Source organism: Drosophila arizonae, chromosome 4 (genome assembly GCF_054131065.1).
Source record: "Drosophila arizonae isolate 15081-1271.41 chromosome 4, UAZ_ARI_1.0, whole genome shotgun sequence".
Classification (NCBI taxonomy): Eukaryota; Metazoa; Arthropoda; class Insecta; order Diptera; family Drosophilidae; genus Drosophila; species Drosophila arizonae.
Window position 1 is genome coordinate 23315417 of NC_142924.1, and position 14786 is coordinate 23330202.

Here is a 14786-nt window from a genome sequence, read left to right on the forward strand (position 1 = left end):
TAATTTGAACTTTTTGTGGCGCGTTCGCATATCAATGACTGAACGAGGCATTCAAGCGTAAGTGGCAAACAGCCGCTGCCACAGACTGCCAGCACCGCAACCACAGACCGAACACCACATAGAAATTCGGCTATGAAGCGTATTTCTGGCAGCTGAACAACTTCTATTGGAAACTTGGCAAACAGTTCCACAATTTATTTTCCTGCATTGCAGTGATTTATAAATTTTGATTAAATTCTTTGGCCATGGTTTTGGCAAATGAAGTGAACCTGTTTAATGGCTATATCATTGAACATCTGGCATATACATATATATATATATTTTTTTTTTGCTTTTAATATTTGCTGCCAATTGGATGCAGTTAAAATATGCAATTGGGCCTTTTGTGAATTAAATATGAAAAGTTGACGATATTGATTATATTATATGTTAAAATAAATAGGGAAACAAAAATTGAATAAATTTCACTGAAAATTATTTTGTTTGTGTCTCTGTAAGGTTTTTGTGTGCTCGAAATAGTAATTTAATAAATTTATTGATATTTATATATATTTTCATATCTATATGCGCATATAAGTACAGAGAGTGAACAATTTTGGGACCACGTCGCATTTTGCCTGGACTACAAAAGTTTTCAACTTCTTTTATGCTATGACTCTTAGATAAATAGTTTGAGACTTATCATGACATCTATTCGAACGGGGCAGTAGACGAAAGATGAGTATGAGCATGAACTGTAAAAACGTTTTGAAGTTGAAGGAAATATGAATGCTACACCCTCCCCACTCGCTCAAAACATGTCATAAATTCTTTTACTCATAAGGAACCGAATTTAATTGTACTCAAAGGAGAATTTAAAAATGTTAAATGTTGCAAAACTAAAGTTATTTTTCTTCAATAGTGACGGTAATCGCCTGTTGCCTTCAAATATAAATATCATATAAATCACTTGACTCTCATGACAAAATTACACAGCTTGCGAAGTCATGGTAATAGGCATATTAATTGCTTAAGAATTCAAAATAAAAGATGCTGTGGCTGTGGCATCTCTTTAGCCTATTAGCATATTAAAATCAAATTGGCATAATTAAGGACGTATGCTAATATTATACAAGTGCCAGGCCATTAATATGTATGGGTCTTCGCAATATATCAGGGAAATGAAAATGATAGCCAGGACATTCGCTTTTAGCCTGACACTTATCAGTTCGCCTTAGACAGCAAGTGACATAAATTGCATGTTTCACATATAAATAAACATATGTATGCCGTACATATAGATAAATATGTCATATCGGTGCAATATTATGACGTTGTGTTGGTAAATATGTCGTGACTGTCTGCTGCAGTGATATTGGAAAGAAAATGGCAGGGATTGCTATTTGAGTGAATATACATTTTAGGGATAATTAAAGAGAGGGAGAGAGAAAGAGAGACAAGAGAGAATGTAGCTGTGAGCGTGAGTGAGAGCGAGATGGATACTTATATCCTAGACTAGGATTTCGATAAAGGAAAATAGCAAGTCCGACTGAGGAAGTCAGATAAGTGACTTGATCCAAGTGAAGAAAAAGTATTTTTCACAAGTGAACGTAGCGACGCCAGCAACTCATGGAAATAACGTAGAGCTATAATGAGAGGCAATAACAATAACTACGATGCGACAAATATATAATAAATAATAAAATATGCCAGCGGGCGAAACTTATATATGTGGTTTACAATATATATTATATAAATAATCTTAAAGCATGTCAATGACTCATTTTAATTATTTTCCGCATAGTTCGAGTTTCTGTTTCACAGCCTCGCCAGCTTCATTCCTCTTAAGATCAATGCTGTTGCTATGCGTTAATTAATTTCTTAAAGCAAAATAAACGAGTAAAAGCAGCTATTTCTCATTGGGGGGAAACACAGTCATAATCTTGCAGCTCCAGGATATACGCACACACCAGCCAATATACATATGTGCGGATGTGAGTGTGGAAGGCAAATATGCTATTCGCGCACATTCTCATCCTTTACCCGTTGCACGGCATTTGCTGCTGCTTCTGCTGCTGCTTCTGCTACTGCTGCTGCTGCTGCGGCTGCAGTTGCAAATGGAAATGTTAGACTCTCAGGCAAATTCGCACGAGCATCAAAGAGGCAGCCGAACCGCACTGACAATCCACATACACAATATACATACATATATACAATGGTATAGATATGGCTTAAATGCTGTGAATTTGAAAAGGTGAATAAACTGTGGGCATTGGAGCCACTAATCGTACTCTTTGCCATTTCTCGAACTGTAGACCAAACTGAATGACATTGTTTTTCAGCTCAGTTATGTCATTAGGCTAATTGATGGTAAGTAAAAACCTGCCACCTATAATCAGCAGCCCTGGAAAGTATGCTATGGCTGACGTAACTGCCAGTCTAAGCCGATTAGCGGCACAGTGACGGGCCACAAAACTCGATGGGTGCTTCAATCTTTTACTTTAGTATTGTAGGAAGGGTGCTTAAGTCTACCCTGCAAAAAACTACTTTGGCCGAAATGTATTTTATGTTTATTATTAATAAGTTAAGTACGTGGCTCCACACTCTATAAATATCTAAAACTACATACAGTGGATGAGCAGATTGAAAGGGAAAGGGAATAATACCAAGGTAAGTTTTGCTCAGGTGATTCGACGTTAGTAAGACAACCTCCATTTAGAATCCTCTTACTGCATTACGAATGCATGGGTAATTAGTAATTAGTAAGTATATAAATACATTAATACAAAAAAAAAAAAAAAAAAAAAAAAAAAAAAATTAAATAAATAACTAAATAAAAATACATATATATAAATAAATAAGTAAATAAATAACGATATACAGAAATAAAGAAATGAATAAAATTTTTAAATATTAATTGTTATTGATCCATGAATTTTTCGATTAATATTAATGTTGTGTAATAGGCCAAACCCCTTTAAAATAGTCATATTATCTAGCACGACTCTGTATAACAGCTAGAGTCTTGAAAGGTATTGAAAAGGTAGATCGATCCATAATATTTTGATCCGTCAACATAACGTTAAAAATATGGAATAGCCTAGCTGAATGAAAGGAATAAGTAAACCACAAAGAATCAGTTTTAAGTACATATATACACAGTTTATCTGCAGTGATTAATTATTAGATTCATTGATTCACTTAAAGTGTCTCCTAAATAAACACAAAGTACATTAGTCTATTGAATAAATAAGTAAACAAATGGCTGCTCGCAACTGGCTTTCCTTAACAGCACATCTGAGCTCTTTATCTGCAAGGGTATTCAATGTGCGGCGTTAAGTAGTGCGCTGACCTTCCTGTTTTTTGCAGCACAAATTGCCAATGTCGCAAATCTGCTTGTCGGCAACTTATCAGAGCTGAAGTTAAGAAGGGATCGAAAGTGAAAGAGGGAGATGAATGAGTGAGTGGTGCGCGGTGAGTGGTGGCGCATGGTGAGTGAAAAAACAGGACTAATTAATTTAAAGCGCTCGCGCAATCAGCTCTTTGCGCTAGTCATTTTGTCACGCTGCCAGCACGACAGTCACTCATTCGGGCTGACAGTAAGCAGCGGGGGCAGTCGGGTTAAAGTATGTTATATTTTGTTAGGTATCTTATGGGATGCTGTTCAGGCATTGCTGTTGTCAGTGCAGCTGAAATGTGACATTTATTAATGTGAACGCACTAGCAACAGCAACAACGGCAACAACGGCAACAGCAAAAGCTACAGCAACTATAACAACAGCAATTGTCAGCGTTATGGGTTGTGGGCGTGGCGATGGCAACGCAAGCGGAATTAAATACGCATTTGCGCTGTCAGTTTCACTTGGTACTCGGCAATCAGCAGCAGCAACAGCAGCAGCGCAGGAGTCGAGTCGAAGCGCTACAAAGAGACTTAACGTATATGGCTCCAGCCCAGGGTTTAGCGTTAGCGTTAAGCGTCCCATAAAACTTGGCTGGGAGGAGTTACGACTGAAGGCAAAGGACCGAAAAGATGTTAAAAGTGCGAAGGTGCTCGAGGCATATTATGAAAATGACATTAAAGTGACGACAGCAGCAGAGCGACTCAAGTCAGTTATTAAAGCTTATGGCGGCAGTTTATGGGCTTTGTCGCTGCCATGTGCCAGGGTTAAGTATGGATTTATTTCACACTGAAGTACGCCCATCGCACATTTCCAGCAGACGCACAGACAGACAGACACTCGAGCTGATCTGGGCACTGAGTGAATCCAATTTCAGTCAAAGGTAGCCAAATGCACTTTGAAAATGCAAGCTCAGTAGCTATTTGATGCGATTGTCTGCAGCATTGAAGCTCCTCGAGTGAGGCAAATAATATTGGCCTGGCTTACGGGGCGAATGCCTTGCCTTTTGAGCAAGTGGAGGGTTTTAAATGTTAAAGGCTATGAAAACTACTTACACAATGTATTTTTAATTATATGAAATTTCAAGCAATTCAGAATGCGAATATACAGCATTCATAGTAATGAAGCTGTGGAGCTTATATATGCAATACTTCTATGGGAGCTGTGCCAAGCGAATGCTTGGTGAACACATCGTCACAGTTTCAATTTGAAATTGATTAAATTTGACTGTATTTACCCCACTCTATCTACCCATCTCAAATATCTGCGTTTGTATGCGGGCAACGTTTGCTCGCTTAGAAAACCCAGCTCGTGAATCGTTTCACATTTGCCTGCATGTGGCAGCCTGTTCTCGCGCAATCATAACCACATCTGAGCATAAATAATAAAAGAAAGAATTATTTATATTGTGTTGTTGTAACCACAAGGATAACACAAAAGAATACGCACACTGTTAAAGCCGACCATTTGTGGCAGCAGCAAAAGCAGCAGCAGCAGCAGCAGCAGCAGAAGCGTCCACAGCAGCATCGCCCAAAAGTCTGCAATTCTTAAACTGTTATACGGACAGCTTTAACCAACACACGGCGCATGACCAAAGAGTCGTGTGCGAAAAAGTGAGAGAGTGTGAGAGTGGGAGAGAGGGAGAGAATGCTGCTCTACTATGCCGCTTGCAGGAACACACAATGTTTTACAATACAAAAAGAAGAAGAGAAAAAAAAAATAGAAAAGTGAACGAAAACAACAGCAACAACAACAATGACAACAACGACAGCAACAGCGCCGTACTTAAGGCCAAAACGTAACAACGGTCTGACCTTCACCATTAGCGCACTTTTTGATACCCTGCACGCACTGAGATGGGGAAATTGGGAAGACAGCTAGGGTTAATTTGTAAATATATATATCACACATATATTGTAATATTTATAAAAAGATTACCAGCAATAAGAGTCTAGAATGTCATGCAAAATTCGTATATAAGCGATCAGTCTATGCAAATTTATAAATATTTGCTATGCTATATTTTAATTTACAGGGTATTTGGCAGTCGCTCCTTGTGTCAGCTTTCATCTTCCTTGTTTTATATGACTTTTGCTAACAGCAGCAGTATAAAAAGTAGTACCAGGCACTTTGTATGCGTGTCTTTGTGGGTGTGGGAGCAGCATCTTACAAGACCGACTTAAATGCTTTCCGCTTAAGGGAGCAGCTGAAGAAGTGAAGGGGAAGTATGCCTACCAGCTTATGGGCGCGTGTGTGTGCATGCGTATGTCCATGCTGCTAACAGCCTCTCATATACTTGGGACTCAGCTTAAATTACGTGTTTGTACTTCCAGTCCATATCACCGAAGAACAACTACTGAAATTCAAGTCGCACTCTTTCACTTCAAAAAAATGAAATTGCAAGTGACTTGAATTATGTCGAATATTGAGTGTCTCAATTGTGTATATACAAGATGTTGTCCCAGCTGTGGCATTAGCTGCTGTGTTACTATTCATCCATTTGCTGAATCAAAATATGCCCACATCGAGACTAAATATATTGCTACTGAATTTTCGAAGTATTCTCACACATGCTGTGCTTTGAAATAAATAAAAATCAGTTTGCAAAACCAAATTCTGATCTTATGAACTAGTTACACTTCGAGTAGCGTTCTCTGCAATCAAATTGCTTATCAAATTTATAAAATTGATACGTACAAAGTCCAAACGGGTGGCTTAAACTTTAGTGCAAATCTTGCTCGATAAAAAGATTTTTAGAATTCTAATATGATACTATCAAGCTATATAAAAAGCAAATTACAGAATCTATTACTTTAGTTTAATATCATCTGGCAAATAGTTACAGTTATAATAGTCTCCAACGAGATTAAGTATATAAATAAAGCTCATCCTCATAGCACAGTTTCTGAAGCATGTTAAACTGTGCGCATAAAAAAAATAATAATAATCTGTATGCTTTTGCTAGAAAACTGAGCAAATATTCGTAGTTAATGACCATGGCTAAACCATAAAACAATATTCATATAGACCCAAGCATTAACATTCAACCTGTTTTCCATTTGCCTGATAAGCATTAACAAAATTTTGACTGGTTTGGCTCATTGGTTCGTTTTGGCATTGCTGAAATATGTTTGACATGATTGATGATACAATTGATTGAAATGTGATAAATTGTTGTCTGCTGCGGGAGACAGCCACAGCAGCAGCAGCAACAACAAAAGCAGAAAATACCAAAAAATGGGGCGAAAAATGCATGGCAAGCGCTAAAGAAGAATCTCTTTCCATTCTCGCATATGAATAACTGCCAAAAGGAGAACTCTTTCAAGCTGTCGCAAGGATTTATATACTGAATGTCTGTGTGTGTGTATACGAGTACATCGATCTATATTAGTGTCTGTTAATACTTTGTATTTTAGTGCGATTGACATTCTTAACGAAGACTCAAATTTTAGCCATGGCTGTAAAGGCAAAGATCTCTTTATTCTTTCATAAATTTTTACATATTTCTGAAAAATGAGTATTGGGCAGTCGGTAAGACTCGACAGAACCGTTCTGACTTGTTTTAGAACGTGATTGACGCAACTGCCCGAAAGAAAATTTTATTTTTTTTTTTCTGCTCACTAAGCTGATTTTCCCAGGAGCCGCATTCAGTCGCTGGCAAAGGAACTCAGCTTATTTTTACATGTGGCCGAGAGCTGAAAGTTTTCCTAAATGGAGCAGCAGCGCGTGCTCAACTCGTAAGTAGCAGTATATTTGGCTTACATTCGTTTTTTCTTTTAGCCAGCTTCCTTTGTATGCTAATGCACAAAGTGGGTAGCGAGGCATTTAATCAACTTTATGTGGAATGAATAAAACTTTGCACAAAATAAAAAAAAAATACGAAACAAAAAGTGCCACCAGTATGGCACCCAAATGCCATTAGATTTATTAAAAATCCGTCTGAGGGATTCGACTTAATGTTGACAATAGCCTCCATCGGGGCTAAAGGTGATGCACTAAACAAAATTATATACAATGTGGCTTTCACATTTTGCGCTTGTTGTGCGTACAACAATATAGAAAAGAAATACTCAGAAAGGTGACTCTTGACTCGAGGCTTTAAGAGCACAGGCAAACTATAAGTAGATCCCATCCATATTATTTATACATATATAGTATTTCTCACCTGCCTATTGCTATATAAATAACTATTAACAAAGCAGCTTAACAGTTTATGATAAACTTTTGCTCCGCCAAACAACTTAAGGTTCGAATCCAAAAGCAATTGCTGTTTATGCCACAATATTGTGGCCGTTATTTACTTTAAATATATCGTATGTGAGAGGGTGGCATGTGTATACATATGTGTATGTGTGTGTGTTTGAAACTGTGTGCACTTCCTTAGTTCGCACACGCCCCTCTGATTTATGGAGCACAGTTTTTTATAGCTTGTCAAAATAAAACTTTTTCGGCGCTGCTCACAAAGACCAAAAACTTTTATTTAGTTTGCAACAATGAATTTTTTGTGATATTTATTCGATGCCCTTACAGAGACGGTGATACAATCTTATAATGAAATGCTAAGCCATTAAAGTCCACATCCAGCGAAATAGTCTTGATAAAGCTTAAACTAAGCTAGCTTGTTTAGCTCAGTGGAATATGCACAGCATATACTTTCTTAAATATGTACACTTCTGAGCTGGGGCACTATCCGAGTCGATTTAAATTTCTGTCTATCTGTTATTCTTATAAAATTTTTTAATTTTCCAGTATTCCGTTTCTTGTAGAGCACAAACAAATTACATCTCCTCCCAAAATTTCTCTTTAAAGTCAGAAAGCTACACTTATATTACCTTAGTTACTCTTTTCTTGCATATATGTCAACTAAAATACTAGCAACTGTTGCTCTGATAAGGCGACAGTTAGAGTATCTCCTAGTCATACATTTGCGCCTAGTTTTCGCCTACTTGATTCACACTGCTGTTGACAGTTTTATTTATTTTAAATATGCAGCAGTTAATAAAGCTTTTGTTCCGCTTACTCTTAGATTAAAAGTTTTGAAATACAATTATTGTTTCCGTGAGTCAACTAAGCGAACAATGTTCTTATTTCTGCAACTTTAGAAAGAGTTTTTTTGTGGTTTTGTTTTTGTTGCTCATAGTGTGTTCAACTTTAGTATGCCGTTTGCCTGTTGTCTTAATTAAAAGCCATCAACTGGCACTTGAAGAACTTACAGACGACATAAATAATAAAAGAAATGGTTAGCTCCACACATACACAGGCACAGGCAGAGCACACACGCATATACTATAGTGCTCACACACACTCACGCACACACACACACGCGGACAGCTCGAGTGGCACAGCTTCTGTTGACTGGGCTGATGACGGAAGTCTAACCATGACTGACAATTTTTACGTTGGCAACAACAATTGCAGCTTTAGCTACATTATTTTCCCCCCCTTTTTTTTTGTTGGTAGTCATCGTCACATGTGCACAAATGTTTATGTGTATGAAAAGTATTTGTAGCAAGCTCTGTCCCATCTGCTTTGCTGGCATTGACAATGCTCTAACTCCCGCTTCAGCAGCTGCGTCCAACTTCTCGTTTAGTTAGTCAGCATAATGAATTACACCGGCACACGCGTGCCTCGGCTCTTCCTGACAATCCTTTTTGCCTTCATCAGCTGCAGTCGGCAGTCGACAGACGACGGGCGGCAACGAAAATAACGCCCAGCACGAGCTGAAACTCCTGGCTCGATTTGTTACCAGCCACAATTTTACAATTGACGGTTTCCCTATGCGAGTCGAGCGGTGTGCCGAGAGGAGGAGGTGACTGAGGGAGAGAGGGCAGAGAGGACGCAACCGTAAAACGCTCGACTTGTTTTACGCATTATTTACTTAGTTGGGATGCTGCTACGCATTACGAGGGTGTGTGTGTGTGCGTGGCAGGGGCGTGGCAAATGAACTAGTATTAGAGTAAGTTGTGGCAAGTAGCAAAATGTTAGGCTACAATTAATTTGAAAGTCTCTGCGCAGCAGATGAAATTGGGTCCGTGTTTATGTGAGTGGGAGTTTGTTTTTGTATGTGTGTGTGTGTGCGTTTGAATGCTTTTGTTGATGCCACGTCTTGTGGCTGCCCCATCCTTACTGCAAATAAATTCGCAGAAAATTGAACATTTATGCTGGCAATTTGTAGCCATAGTCGATATTAAATTCTTGTTAATTGAAGAATTTATAAAACTTGGATATACCCAAGAATTTCTTGAAATGCAGAAAGTAAAACGAAAACAATTCGATTTATAAGTCAAATTTAAGTAAATTAATTTATTTACTCATTTATTGAATATAAACAACAACAAATTTTAATTAAACATCAAGCGGAGCTAATTTGATATTAGTTTGCGCCTTTACTACATAGCCAAATTAATTTATGTTCCAGGCTCAAATAAACGCACGGTACTTACTCGCTTCTTATGGCTCAGAGTCAATTGTAGGCTCTTAGGCTGCGGCCAACGCTAATATGGGATAATATGAAGTAGATGCTATCTAATGCCAGGCGACACACATATTATGCAACATTTATCCAAGATTGTATTAAATATTTAACACACAACACGATAAAACACTTTTGGCTCATTAACCTAACGCACACACACGCATACGCATACGCACACGCACACACACGCATACGCTTATACGCACACAACGAGCCACAGAGGTTGGCCAATGAGCGGGAGAGAGACGGGGCTATGCAGCCACTAATGAAGCCAAACGTAAATGCTGTTCAGGCCCCAAAATATGTGTGCCTGATTAATGCGAATGCTGAGCTTTCTTGCACAGAAGTTTACGCGCTTCCTGAGGGACACTCACGTCGGCACTTGTATCGGGCGGCACTGGCGAGAGCTGTCAGTGTGTGAACGAGAGCACTGGCAAAGGGAGACTGAAGCCGAAGTCTAAGCGCGCCTGTAAGTATGCAGCAGCAACAGCAAGGCGGGCGTATAACACTTGTATAACACTTGTATGCTGCTTGGGGAGAGCGTATGCCATGCTCTTTGCTTTGGAGGCTGTAGCACTAACACGACTTGACTACACCTGCCTATGTGAGAGAGGGAGAGCGATAGTGAGAGATAGAGAGAGAGATGGGGTGAGAGAGAGAGAGAGAGAGAGAAATTGGAATTTTGGTCATAACACGCACAATGACCTTAACACGAATTCGCTTTGACAAGCAGCTATTTAACACTTTTGGCATATGTGGCCAAAACCAAATCACTTTAAGCAAATTACGAATGCGCACAATCTATTTTTATTGAAAGCATTTCAGCGGCACATGCAATAGTGAATTGGATGGGCCGAGCTCGAGCTCGAGCTCAATTTAGCACAAATTATGATTACGATTATGATTATCTACTGTTTGCTGTGGGCGTTGGGTTACATAAACACGCCATTAAATTTAAGTGCCCTGCTTCAGATTACAGATCCCAGATACCACATCCCAGATGCTAAATGCAAGACTTTTGATTCCATCGCATGGAATTTCGAGGCGCTTTTGTTGTCCGAATTCAATTGAAGCTGCTATTCAAATGTCAAACAAATTTCGCAATGCCACTCAGCGAAGACAACAACGTTGATGCCTCGAATCGTTGTGCGTCTACACGGCCGATAGCCAATATCTAAATGGCTATAAGAAAGGCATACCAGGCAAGTTTTGTGCGAAACGTAATTGAATTTTTATTGACATTGCAGCCGACTTGCCGAGTTGGGAGCGGCCCAAATGGGGCGTGTGCAAAAGAAAAGGCAGCAAAATGACGCACGCGACAGCAGAGCACGAAAACAAGAAAGTTAAAGATGAAATTGGACCAAGGCTCACAAAATATTTGAGAGGCAGCATAAATTCTGCTATAAATTAGTTGCTAATAAATTCAAGATTTTATTTTTTCGCCTGTGGCTTTGTGGCATTACATGACTAGCTAGATTCTATTACAATATAGAAGATATACTCTCAGTACATCATCAGCATCATTCAGCTAGAGAGAGTTACTATACAAGCTGTTCAGTGTTTTACTCCATAAATCGGAAGGGTCTCTAATTTAGGTAAATTATTTCGATGATTTATATACAAGGCCCGTTGAAAATAAGAGTAAATCATGAAGGTCGATAAGCACTCTGCTTCATTTGGCGGTGACAGTCTGTTCAACTGCTGTGAACCTGAAAAACTATATTAGTCTGAAAGTGTAGTACTTTTAAAATATATATGACTAGATGATGTACATATATACATATTTTAAAAGTACTATATATGATATACATATTATTATCACATATCAAAAATTTTTCCATATTCATACCATATATCTACTTGTCCCCCTATAGCATAGAATTGTACCTAACTACTATTATTAAACTACTAAATACTACTTACTATATTACTACTACACTACTGCTACTATATACCATAGCTTCATATGTTTTTGATTTGAATAAAGAGCTGAGTCGATATGGCCATGCCCGTCTGTCTGTCTGCTTTTCCCAATTCGGATTTTACATCGCTCAGTTGTTGATTGATAACAAGCCTAGAAGATATGGCAGCAATGCAAATAGAAATTTGTTTGTTGATATATATATATATATATCTATACATGGATGGAATAATACAGGTGTGCTTAATGCGAGCTTATTACAGTTTTAGTCATATATATACACTTGTGTGATGAAGTGTGAGGAGATGAGGTGAAGAGGGAAGCCTTATAGACTAGTGTTGGGCTAATTTAACTAGCGTTCCCCATATATGTATTTGAATTTGCTAAAAACCAATTTGTTCGTTTATTAACTTTGTATATAATATCAGAGCATGCATTTCGACTTCATTTCTTGTGTTTGTGTGTGTGTGACATTTCACGGCCTGATACCAATTAGTGGAGGCCACTGGTCAGAGCGCCAGACAATGTGCCACTAACGGCATTTAATGTGGCACGCTATGCTAATTACATGCAAGCTTCCCGATAGCCGTACGCTCGGCTGGCAACTGTTTATTCTCTTATCGCGCTGTGCGCTTGTTGCATGCGCGTCCATTTAATTATTTTATATGGCACATTAAAATAAACAAGGCGAGTGCATAAAAAAAAACTTGAGCGCAGTCTGTGCCAAGTGCCCGGAGCTGAATAGATACGTGCCGGCCAGGGCCACACATGGCAGGGCACTGGGTCTGCCGCTGCGACTGGGGCTGGCTGCGTGCACCATTACTGTTATTATTATAGTGTTATTATTTTTATTGCTGTGCCGCATGTTGCGCAACTCCTAAGCAATTACTTAAAGCAGCTCCTCGCCGACCCCCGATTCGACCACTCGATGCTTCTGGCCCACATTTACATGCAGTTGGGCTGGCATTTTCGCCTTAGAGCTGCGCCAGCTGATGCCTGCTGTGGCCGCGCGTAAATCAGAGCCAGCACTCATACGCCGCGTGTGACCAAGCGTTGTTTTCGCACCTGAATCGCAGCAGAGCGCGGCCTGGCAGCCACTCATTAATTAGTTGCAATTATCAAGTCAAATGAGGTGTTTTTCTCGTGCTCACTCAAGAAGTACATATATTCAATTACAATGCTAAGGCGTTTGCCCCGACATATTACCGATGGCCAGAAGTATGAGGCAGGTCAACTCCGGATAATCAGCACCATTAGCTTGGAGCACATTAGGGGTTCGTTCCTGCTTAATGTTTATATCTGGTCTCTTTCGTTTGAAGGGCCACTTAAACAGGGCGCTCTCAATGCCGTTCATCATGTTCACTTGCTCCAGCTTTCTGCGTATGGCCTGCACCACAAACAACTTCTGCTGGCAGCTATAGCCAGCAACGCTGCCCTTGATTTTCAGCACATCGTCGATTTTCTCATAGGGCGACGGTACATATACATATGGATGCTCCGATAGAATGTTCGCCAGACCCTGCAGACGGCGCCGCAGCAAGTCTATCTTCCACAACGTATGCTCGATGTAAGCCGTCTGATTGCCAAACCTCGCCAGGCACTCCACAACCTCGGTCAGATTTGCGTTATCCACGTGCAGTCGATCATTGCACTCTCTGATCTCAATGTATTTTAACATCTCACTTTCGCTGCCGAAAAGCTCTCCAGTGAATGCAGTCACCGCCAAAAGCAGAAAAACTGATACCGGCGACTGCATCTTCAAGTCTGCAAAGCGCAACGCGAACTGAATGAATAAACTGTTTTCTATGCAAAGGTGGACTTAATTGCAATAGTTCTGGCCATATTTAATGACCTTAACAAATCATGTAATTACAAACATTACAAAACCAAATATTTACTCAAAGCATTCATTTCTCGTTATATTAAAGCACACTTCAGACTGAATTAATAACAAATAAATTTTAAAAATTCATTCAATTATTTTTAATATAAAGAAAATGTAGAATAAGTTATTTACAGTATTTTTTTGAAAATAAATATTATTTTAGTCCGTAAAAATAAATAAATATAGCGAAAGAGCGGCAAATAGGCTGTCGACGAGAAGACAGCAAAATAATTTTCGATGGCTCCAAAGTGAAGATGATAGGACAAGCAGACACTCTTAAGATATGTATAGTGCAAATGTATTTAGGTATGTGAAAGCCGTCGTAATATTAATCAGAGGAAAATAAACATAGTTTTATATCGTCAATATTTTATTATTGCCTGAGTATATCTTGAACAGCTTATCATCATAAGGAGTAAACTGTGTAATGCTCAAAAGGCTATTAAATTCTTGGAATTTATTTTAAGCGCCATCTCGGCACAGACCTTGAACTGAATTGTTTTTCTACAAACTGGCAGGAGTGGGAGCTCTAATAATGGCTTCATTAGTTGATTTTCCAATAGGAGTCTCATCGAAATTTAAATTCTCGCCAAAAGCTTTTCCTCGAACTACCTTCAATTTGCGTTGTTATGTAAACTTGAATGCTTGAAGCTGTTTGTTGTTTTCTTCTTCTTATTTATTTATTTATTTTTTTTTCTGTTGCGGTCCTGTTAAATCTAAGCACTTATCTAGCCGTTGGGCCTCTGCGGCGGATGATGCCGTTATAAATTATGACGGCCTACAAAAACTGAGCATATGCTTAGCCTCAAATGGAGTGGAATGGTGTCTCACATTGAATACATTACAGCTTAATAAGGCTACCCATAGCAAAGCTGCCAACTACAAACAACAACAGCATATATACTTACTTATATATATGTATGTAATATAATAGATATTACGGAAAGTGTCCAGCTTACGTTTTAAAAGTATTTCTGGCCGTGCCAGAATCTTTGCATGCTCTCGACTTGGCTGGGAACGAGTTGCCCTGGGACCCACTTTTTCTCATTTGGCGGGCTAAATTTATTGTTTGCGGAAGCTGTCTTTTATAGCAACGCCCGAGTGCCACGCCCGGTAGTCTCAACTGTC

At 39.0% G+C, this 14786-nt stretch overlaps 2 protein-coding genes and 1 long non-coding RNA gene across 16 annotated transcripts in view; 1 reads left to right on the forward strand and 2 right to left on the reverse strand.

Annotated features, from left to right (window-relative positions):
• The window catches only part of Rbfox1 (RNA-binding Fox protein 1), a 138246-nt gene extending 128285 nt beyond the window's left edge, over positions 1-9961 (reverse strand). For all 14 annotated transcript variants that reach the window (XM_089468490.1, XM_089468489.1, XM_089468487.1 and 11 more), the window contains exon 1: positions 9821-9961. The gene's annotated coding sequence lies outside the window, so the exon portion shown is untranslated. The remainder of the gene's footprint in view (positions 1-9820) is intronic.
• Positions 9962-10184: 223 nt separating this feature from the next.
• On the forward strand, positions 10185-11284 carry LOC149269439 (uncharacterized). Its single transcript, XR_016270016.1, has 2 exons — positions 10185-10321; positions 10825-11284. It is a non-coding gene; the product is annotated as an uncharacterized LOC149269439 (long non-coding RNA).
• Positions 11285-12739: 1455 nt separating this feature from the next.
• Positions 12740-13570, reverse strand: LOC149269440 (uncharacterized). Its single transcript, XM_089466910.1, has one exon. The coding sequence runs from the start codon at positions 13527-13529 to the stop codon at positions 12954-12956; it is 576 nt and encodes a 191-aa protein (XP_089323036.1). The 5' UTR covers positions 13530-13570; the 3' UTR covers positions 12740-12953.
• Positions 13571-14786: the final 1216 nt, after the last annotated feature.

Bases quoted from the DNA above. Each gene is read 5' to 3' on its own strand.
- LOC149269440 (XM_089466910.1), bottom strand. From the start codon at position 13,529: ATGCAGTCGCCGGTATCAGTTTTTCTGCTTTTGGCGGTGACTGCATTC.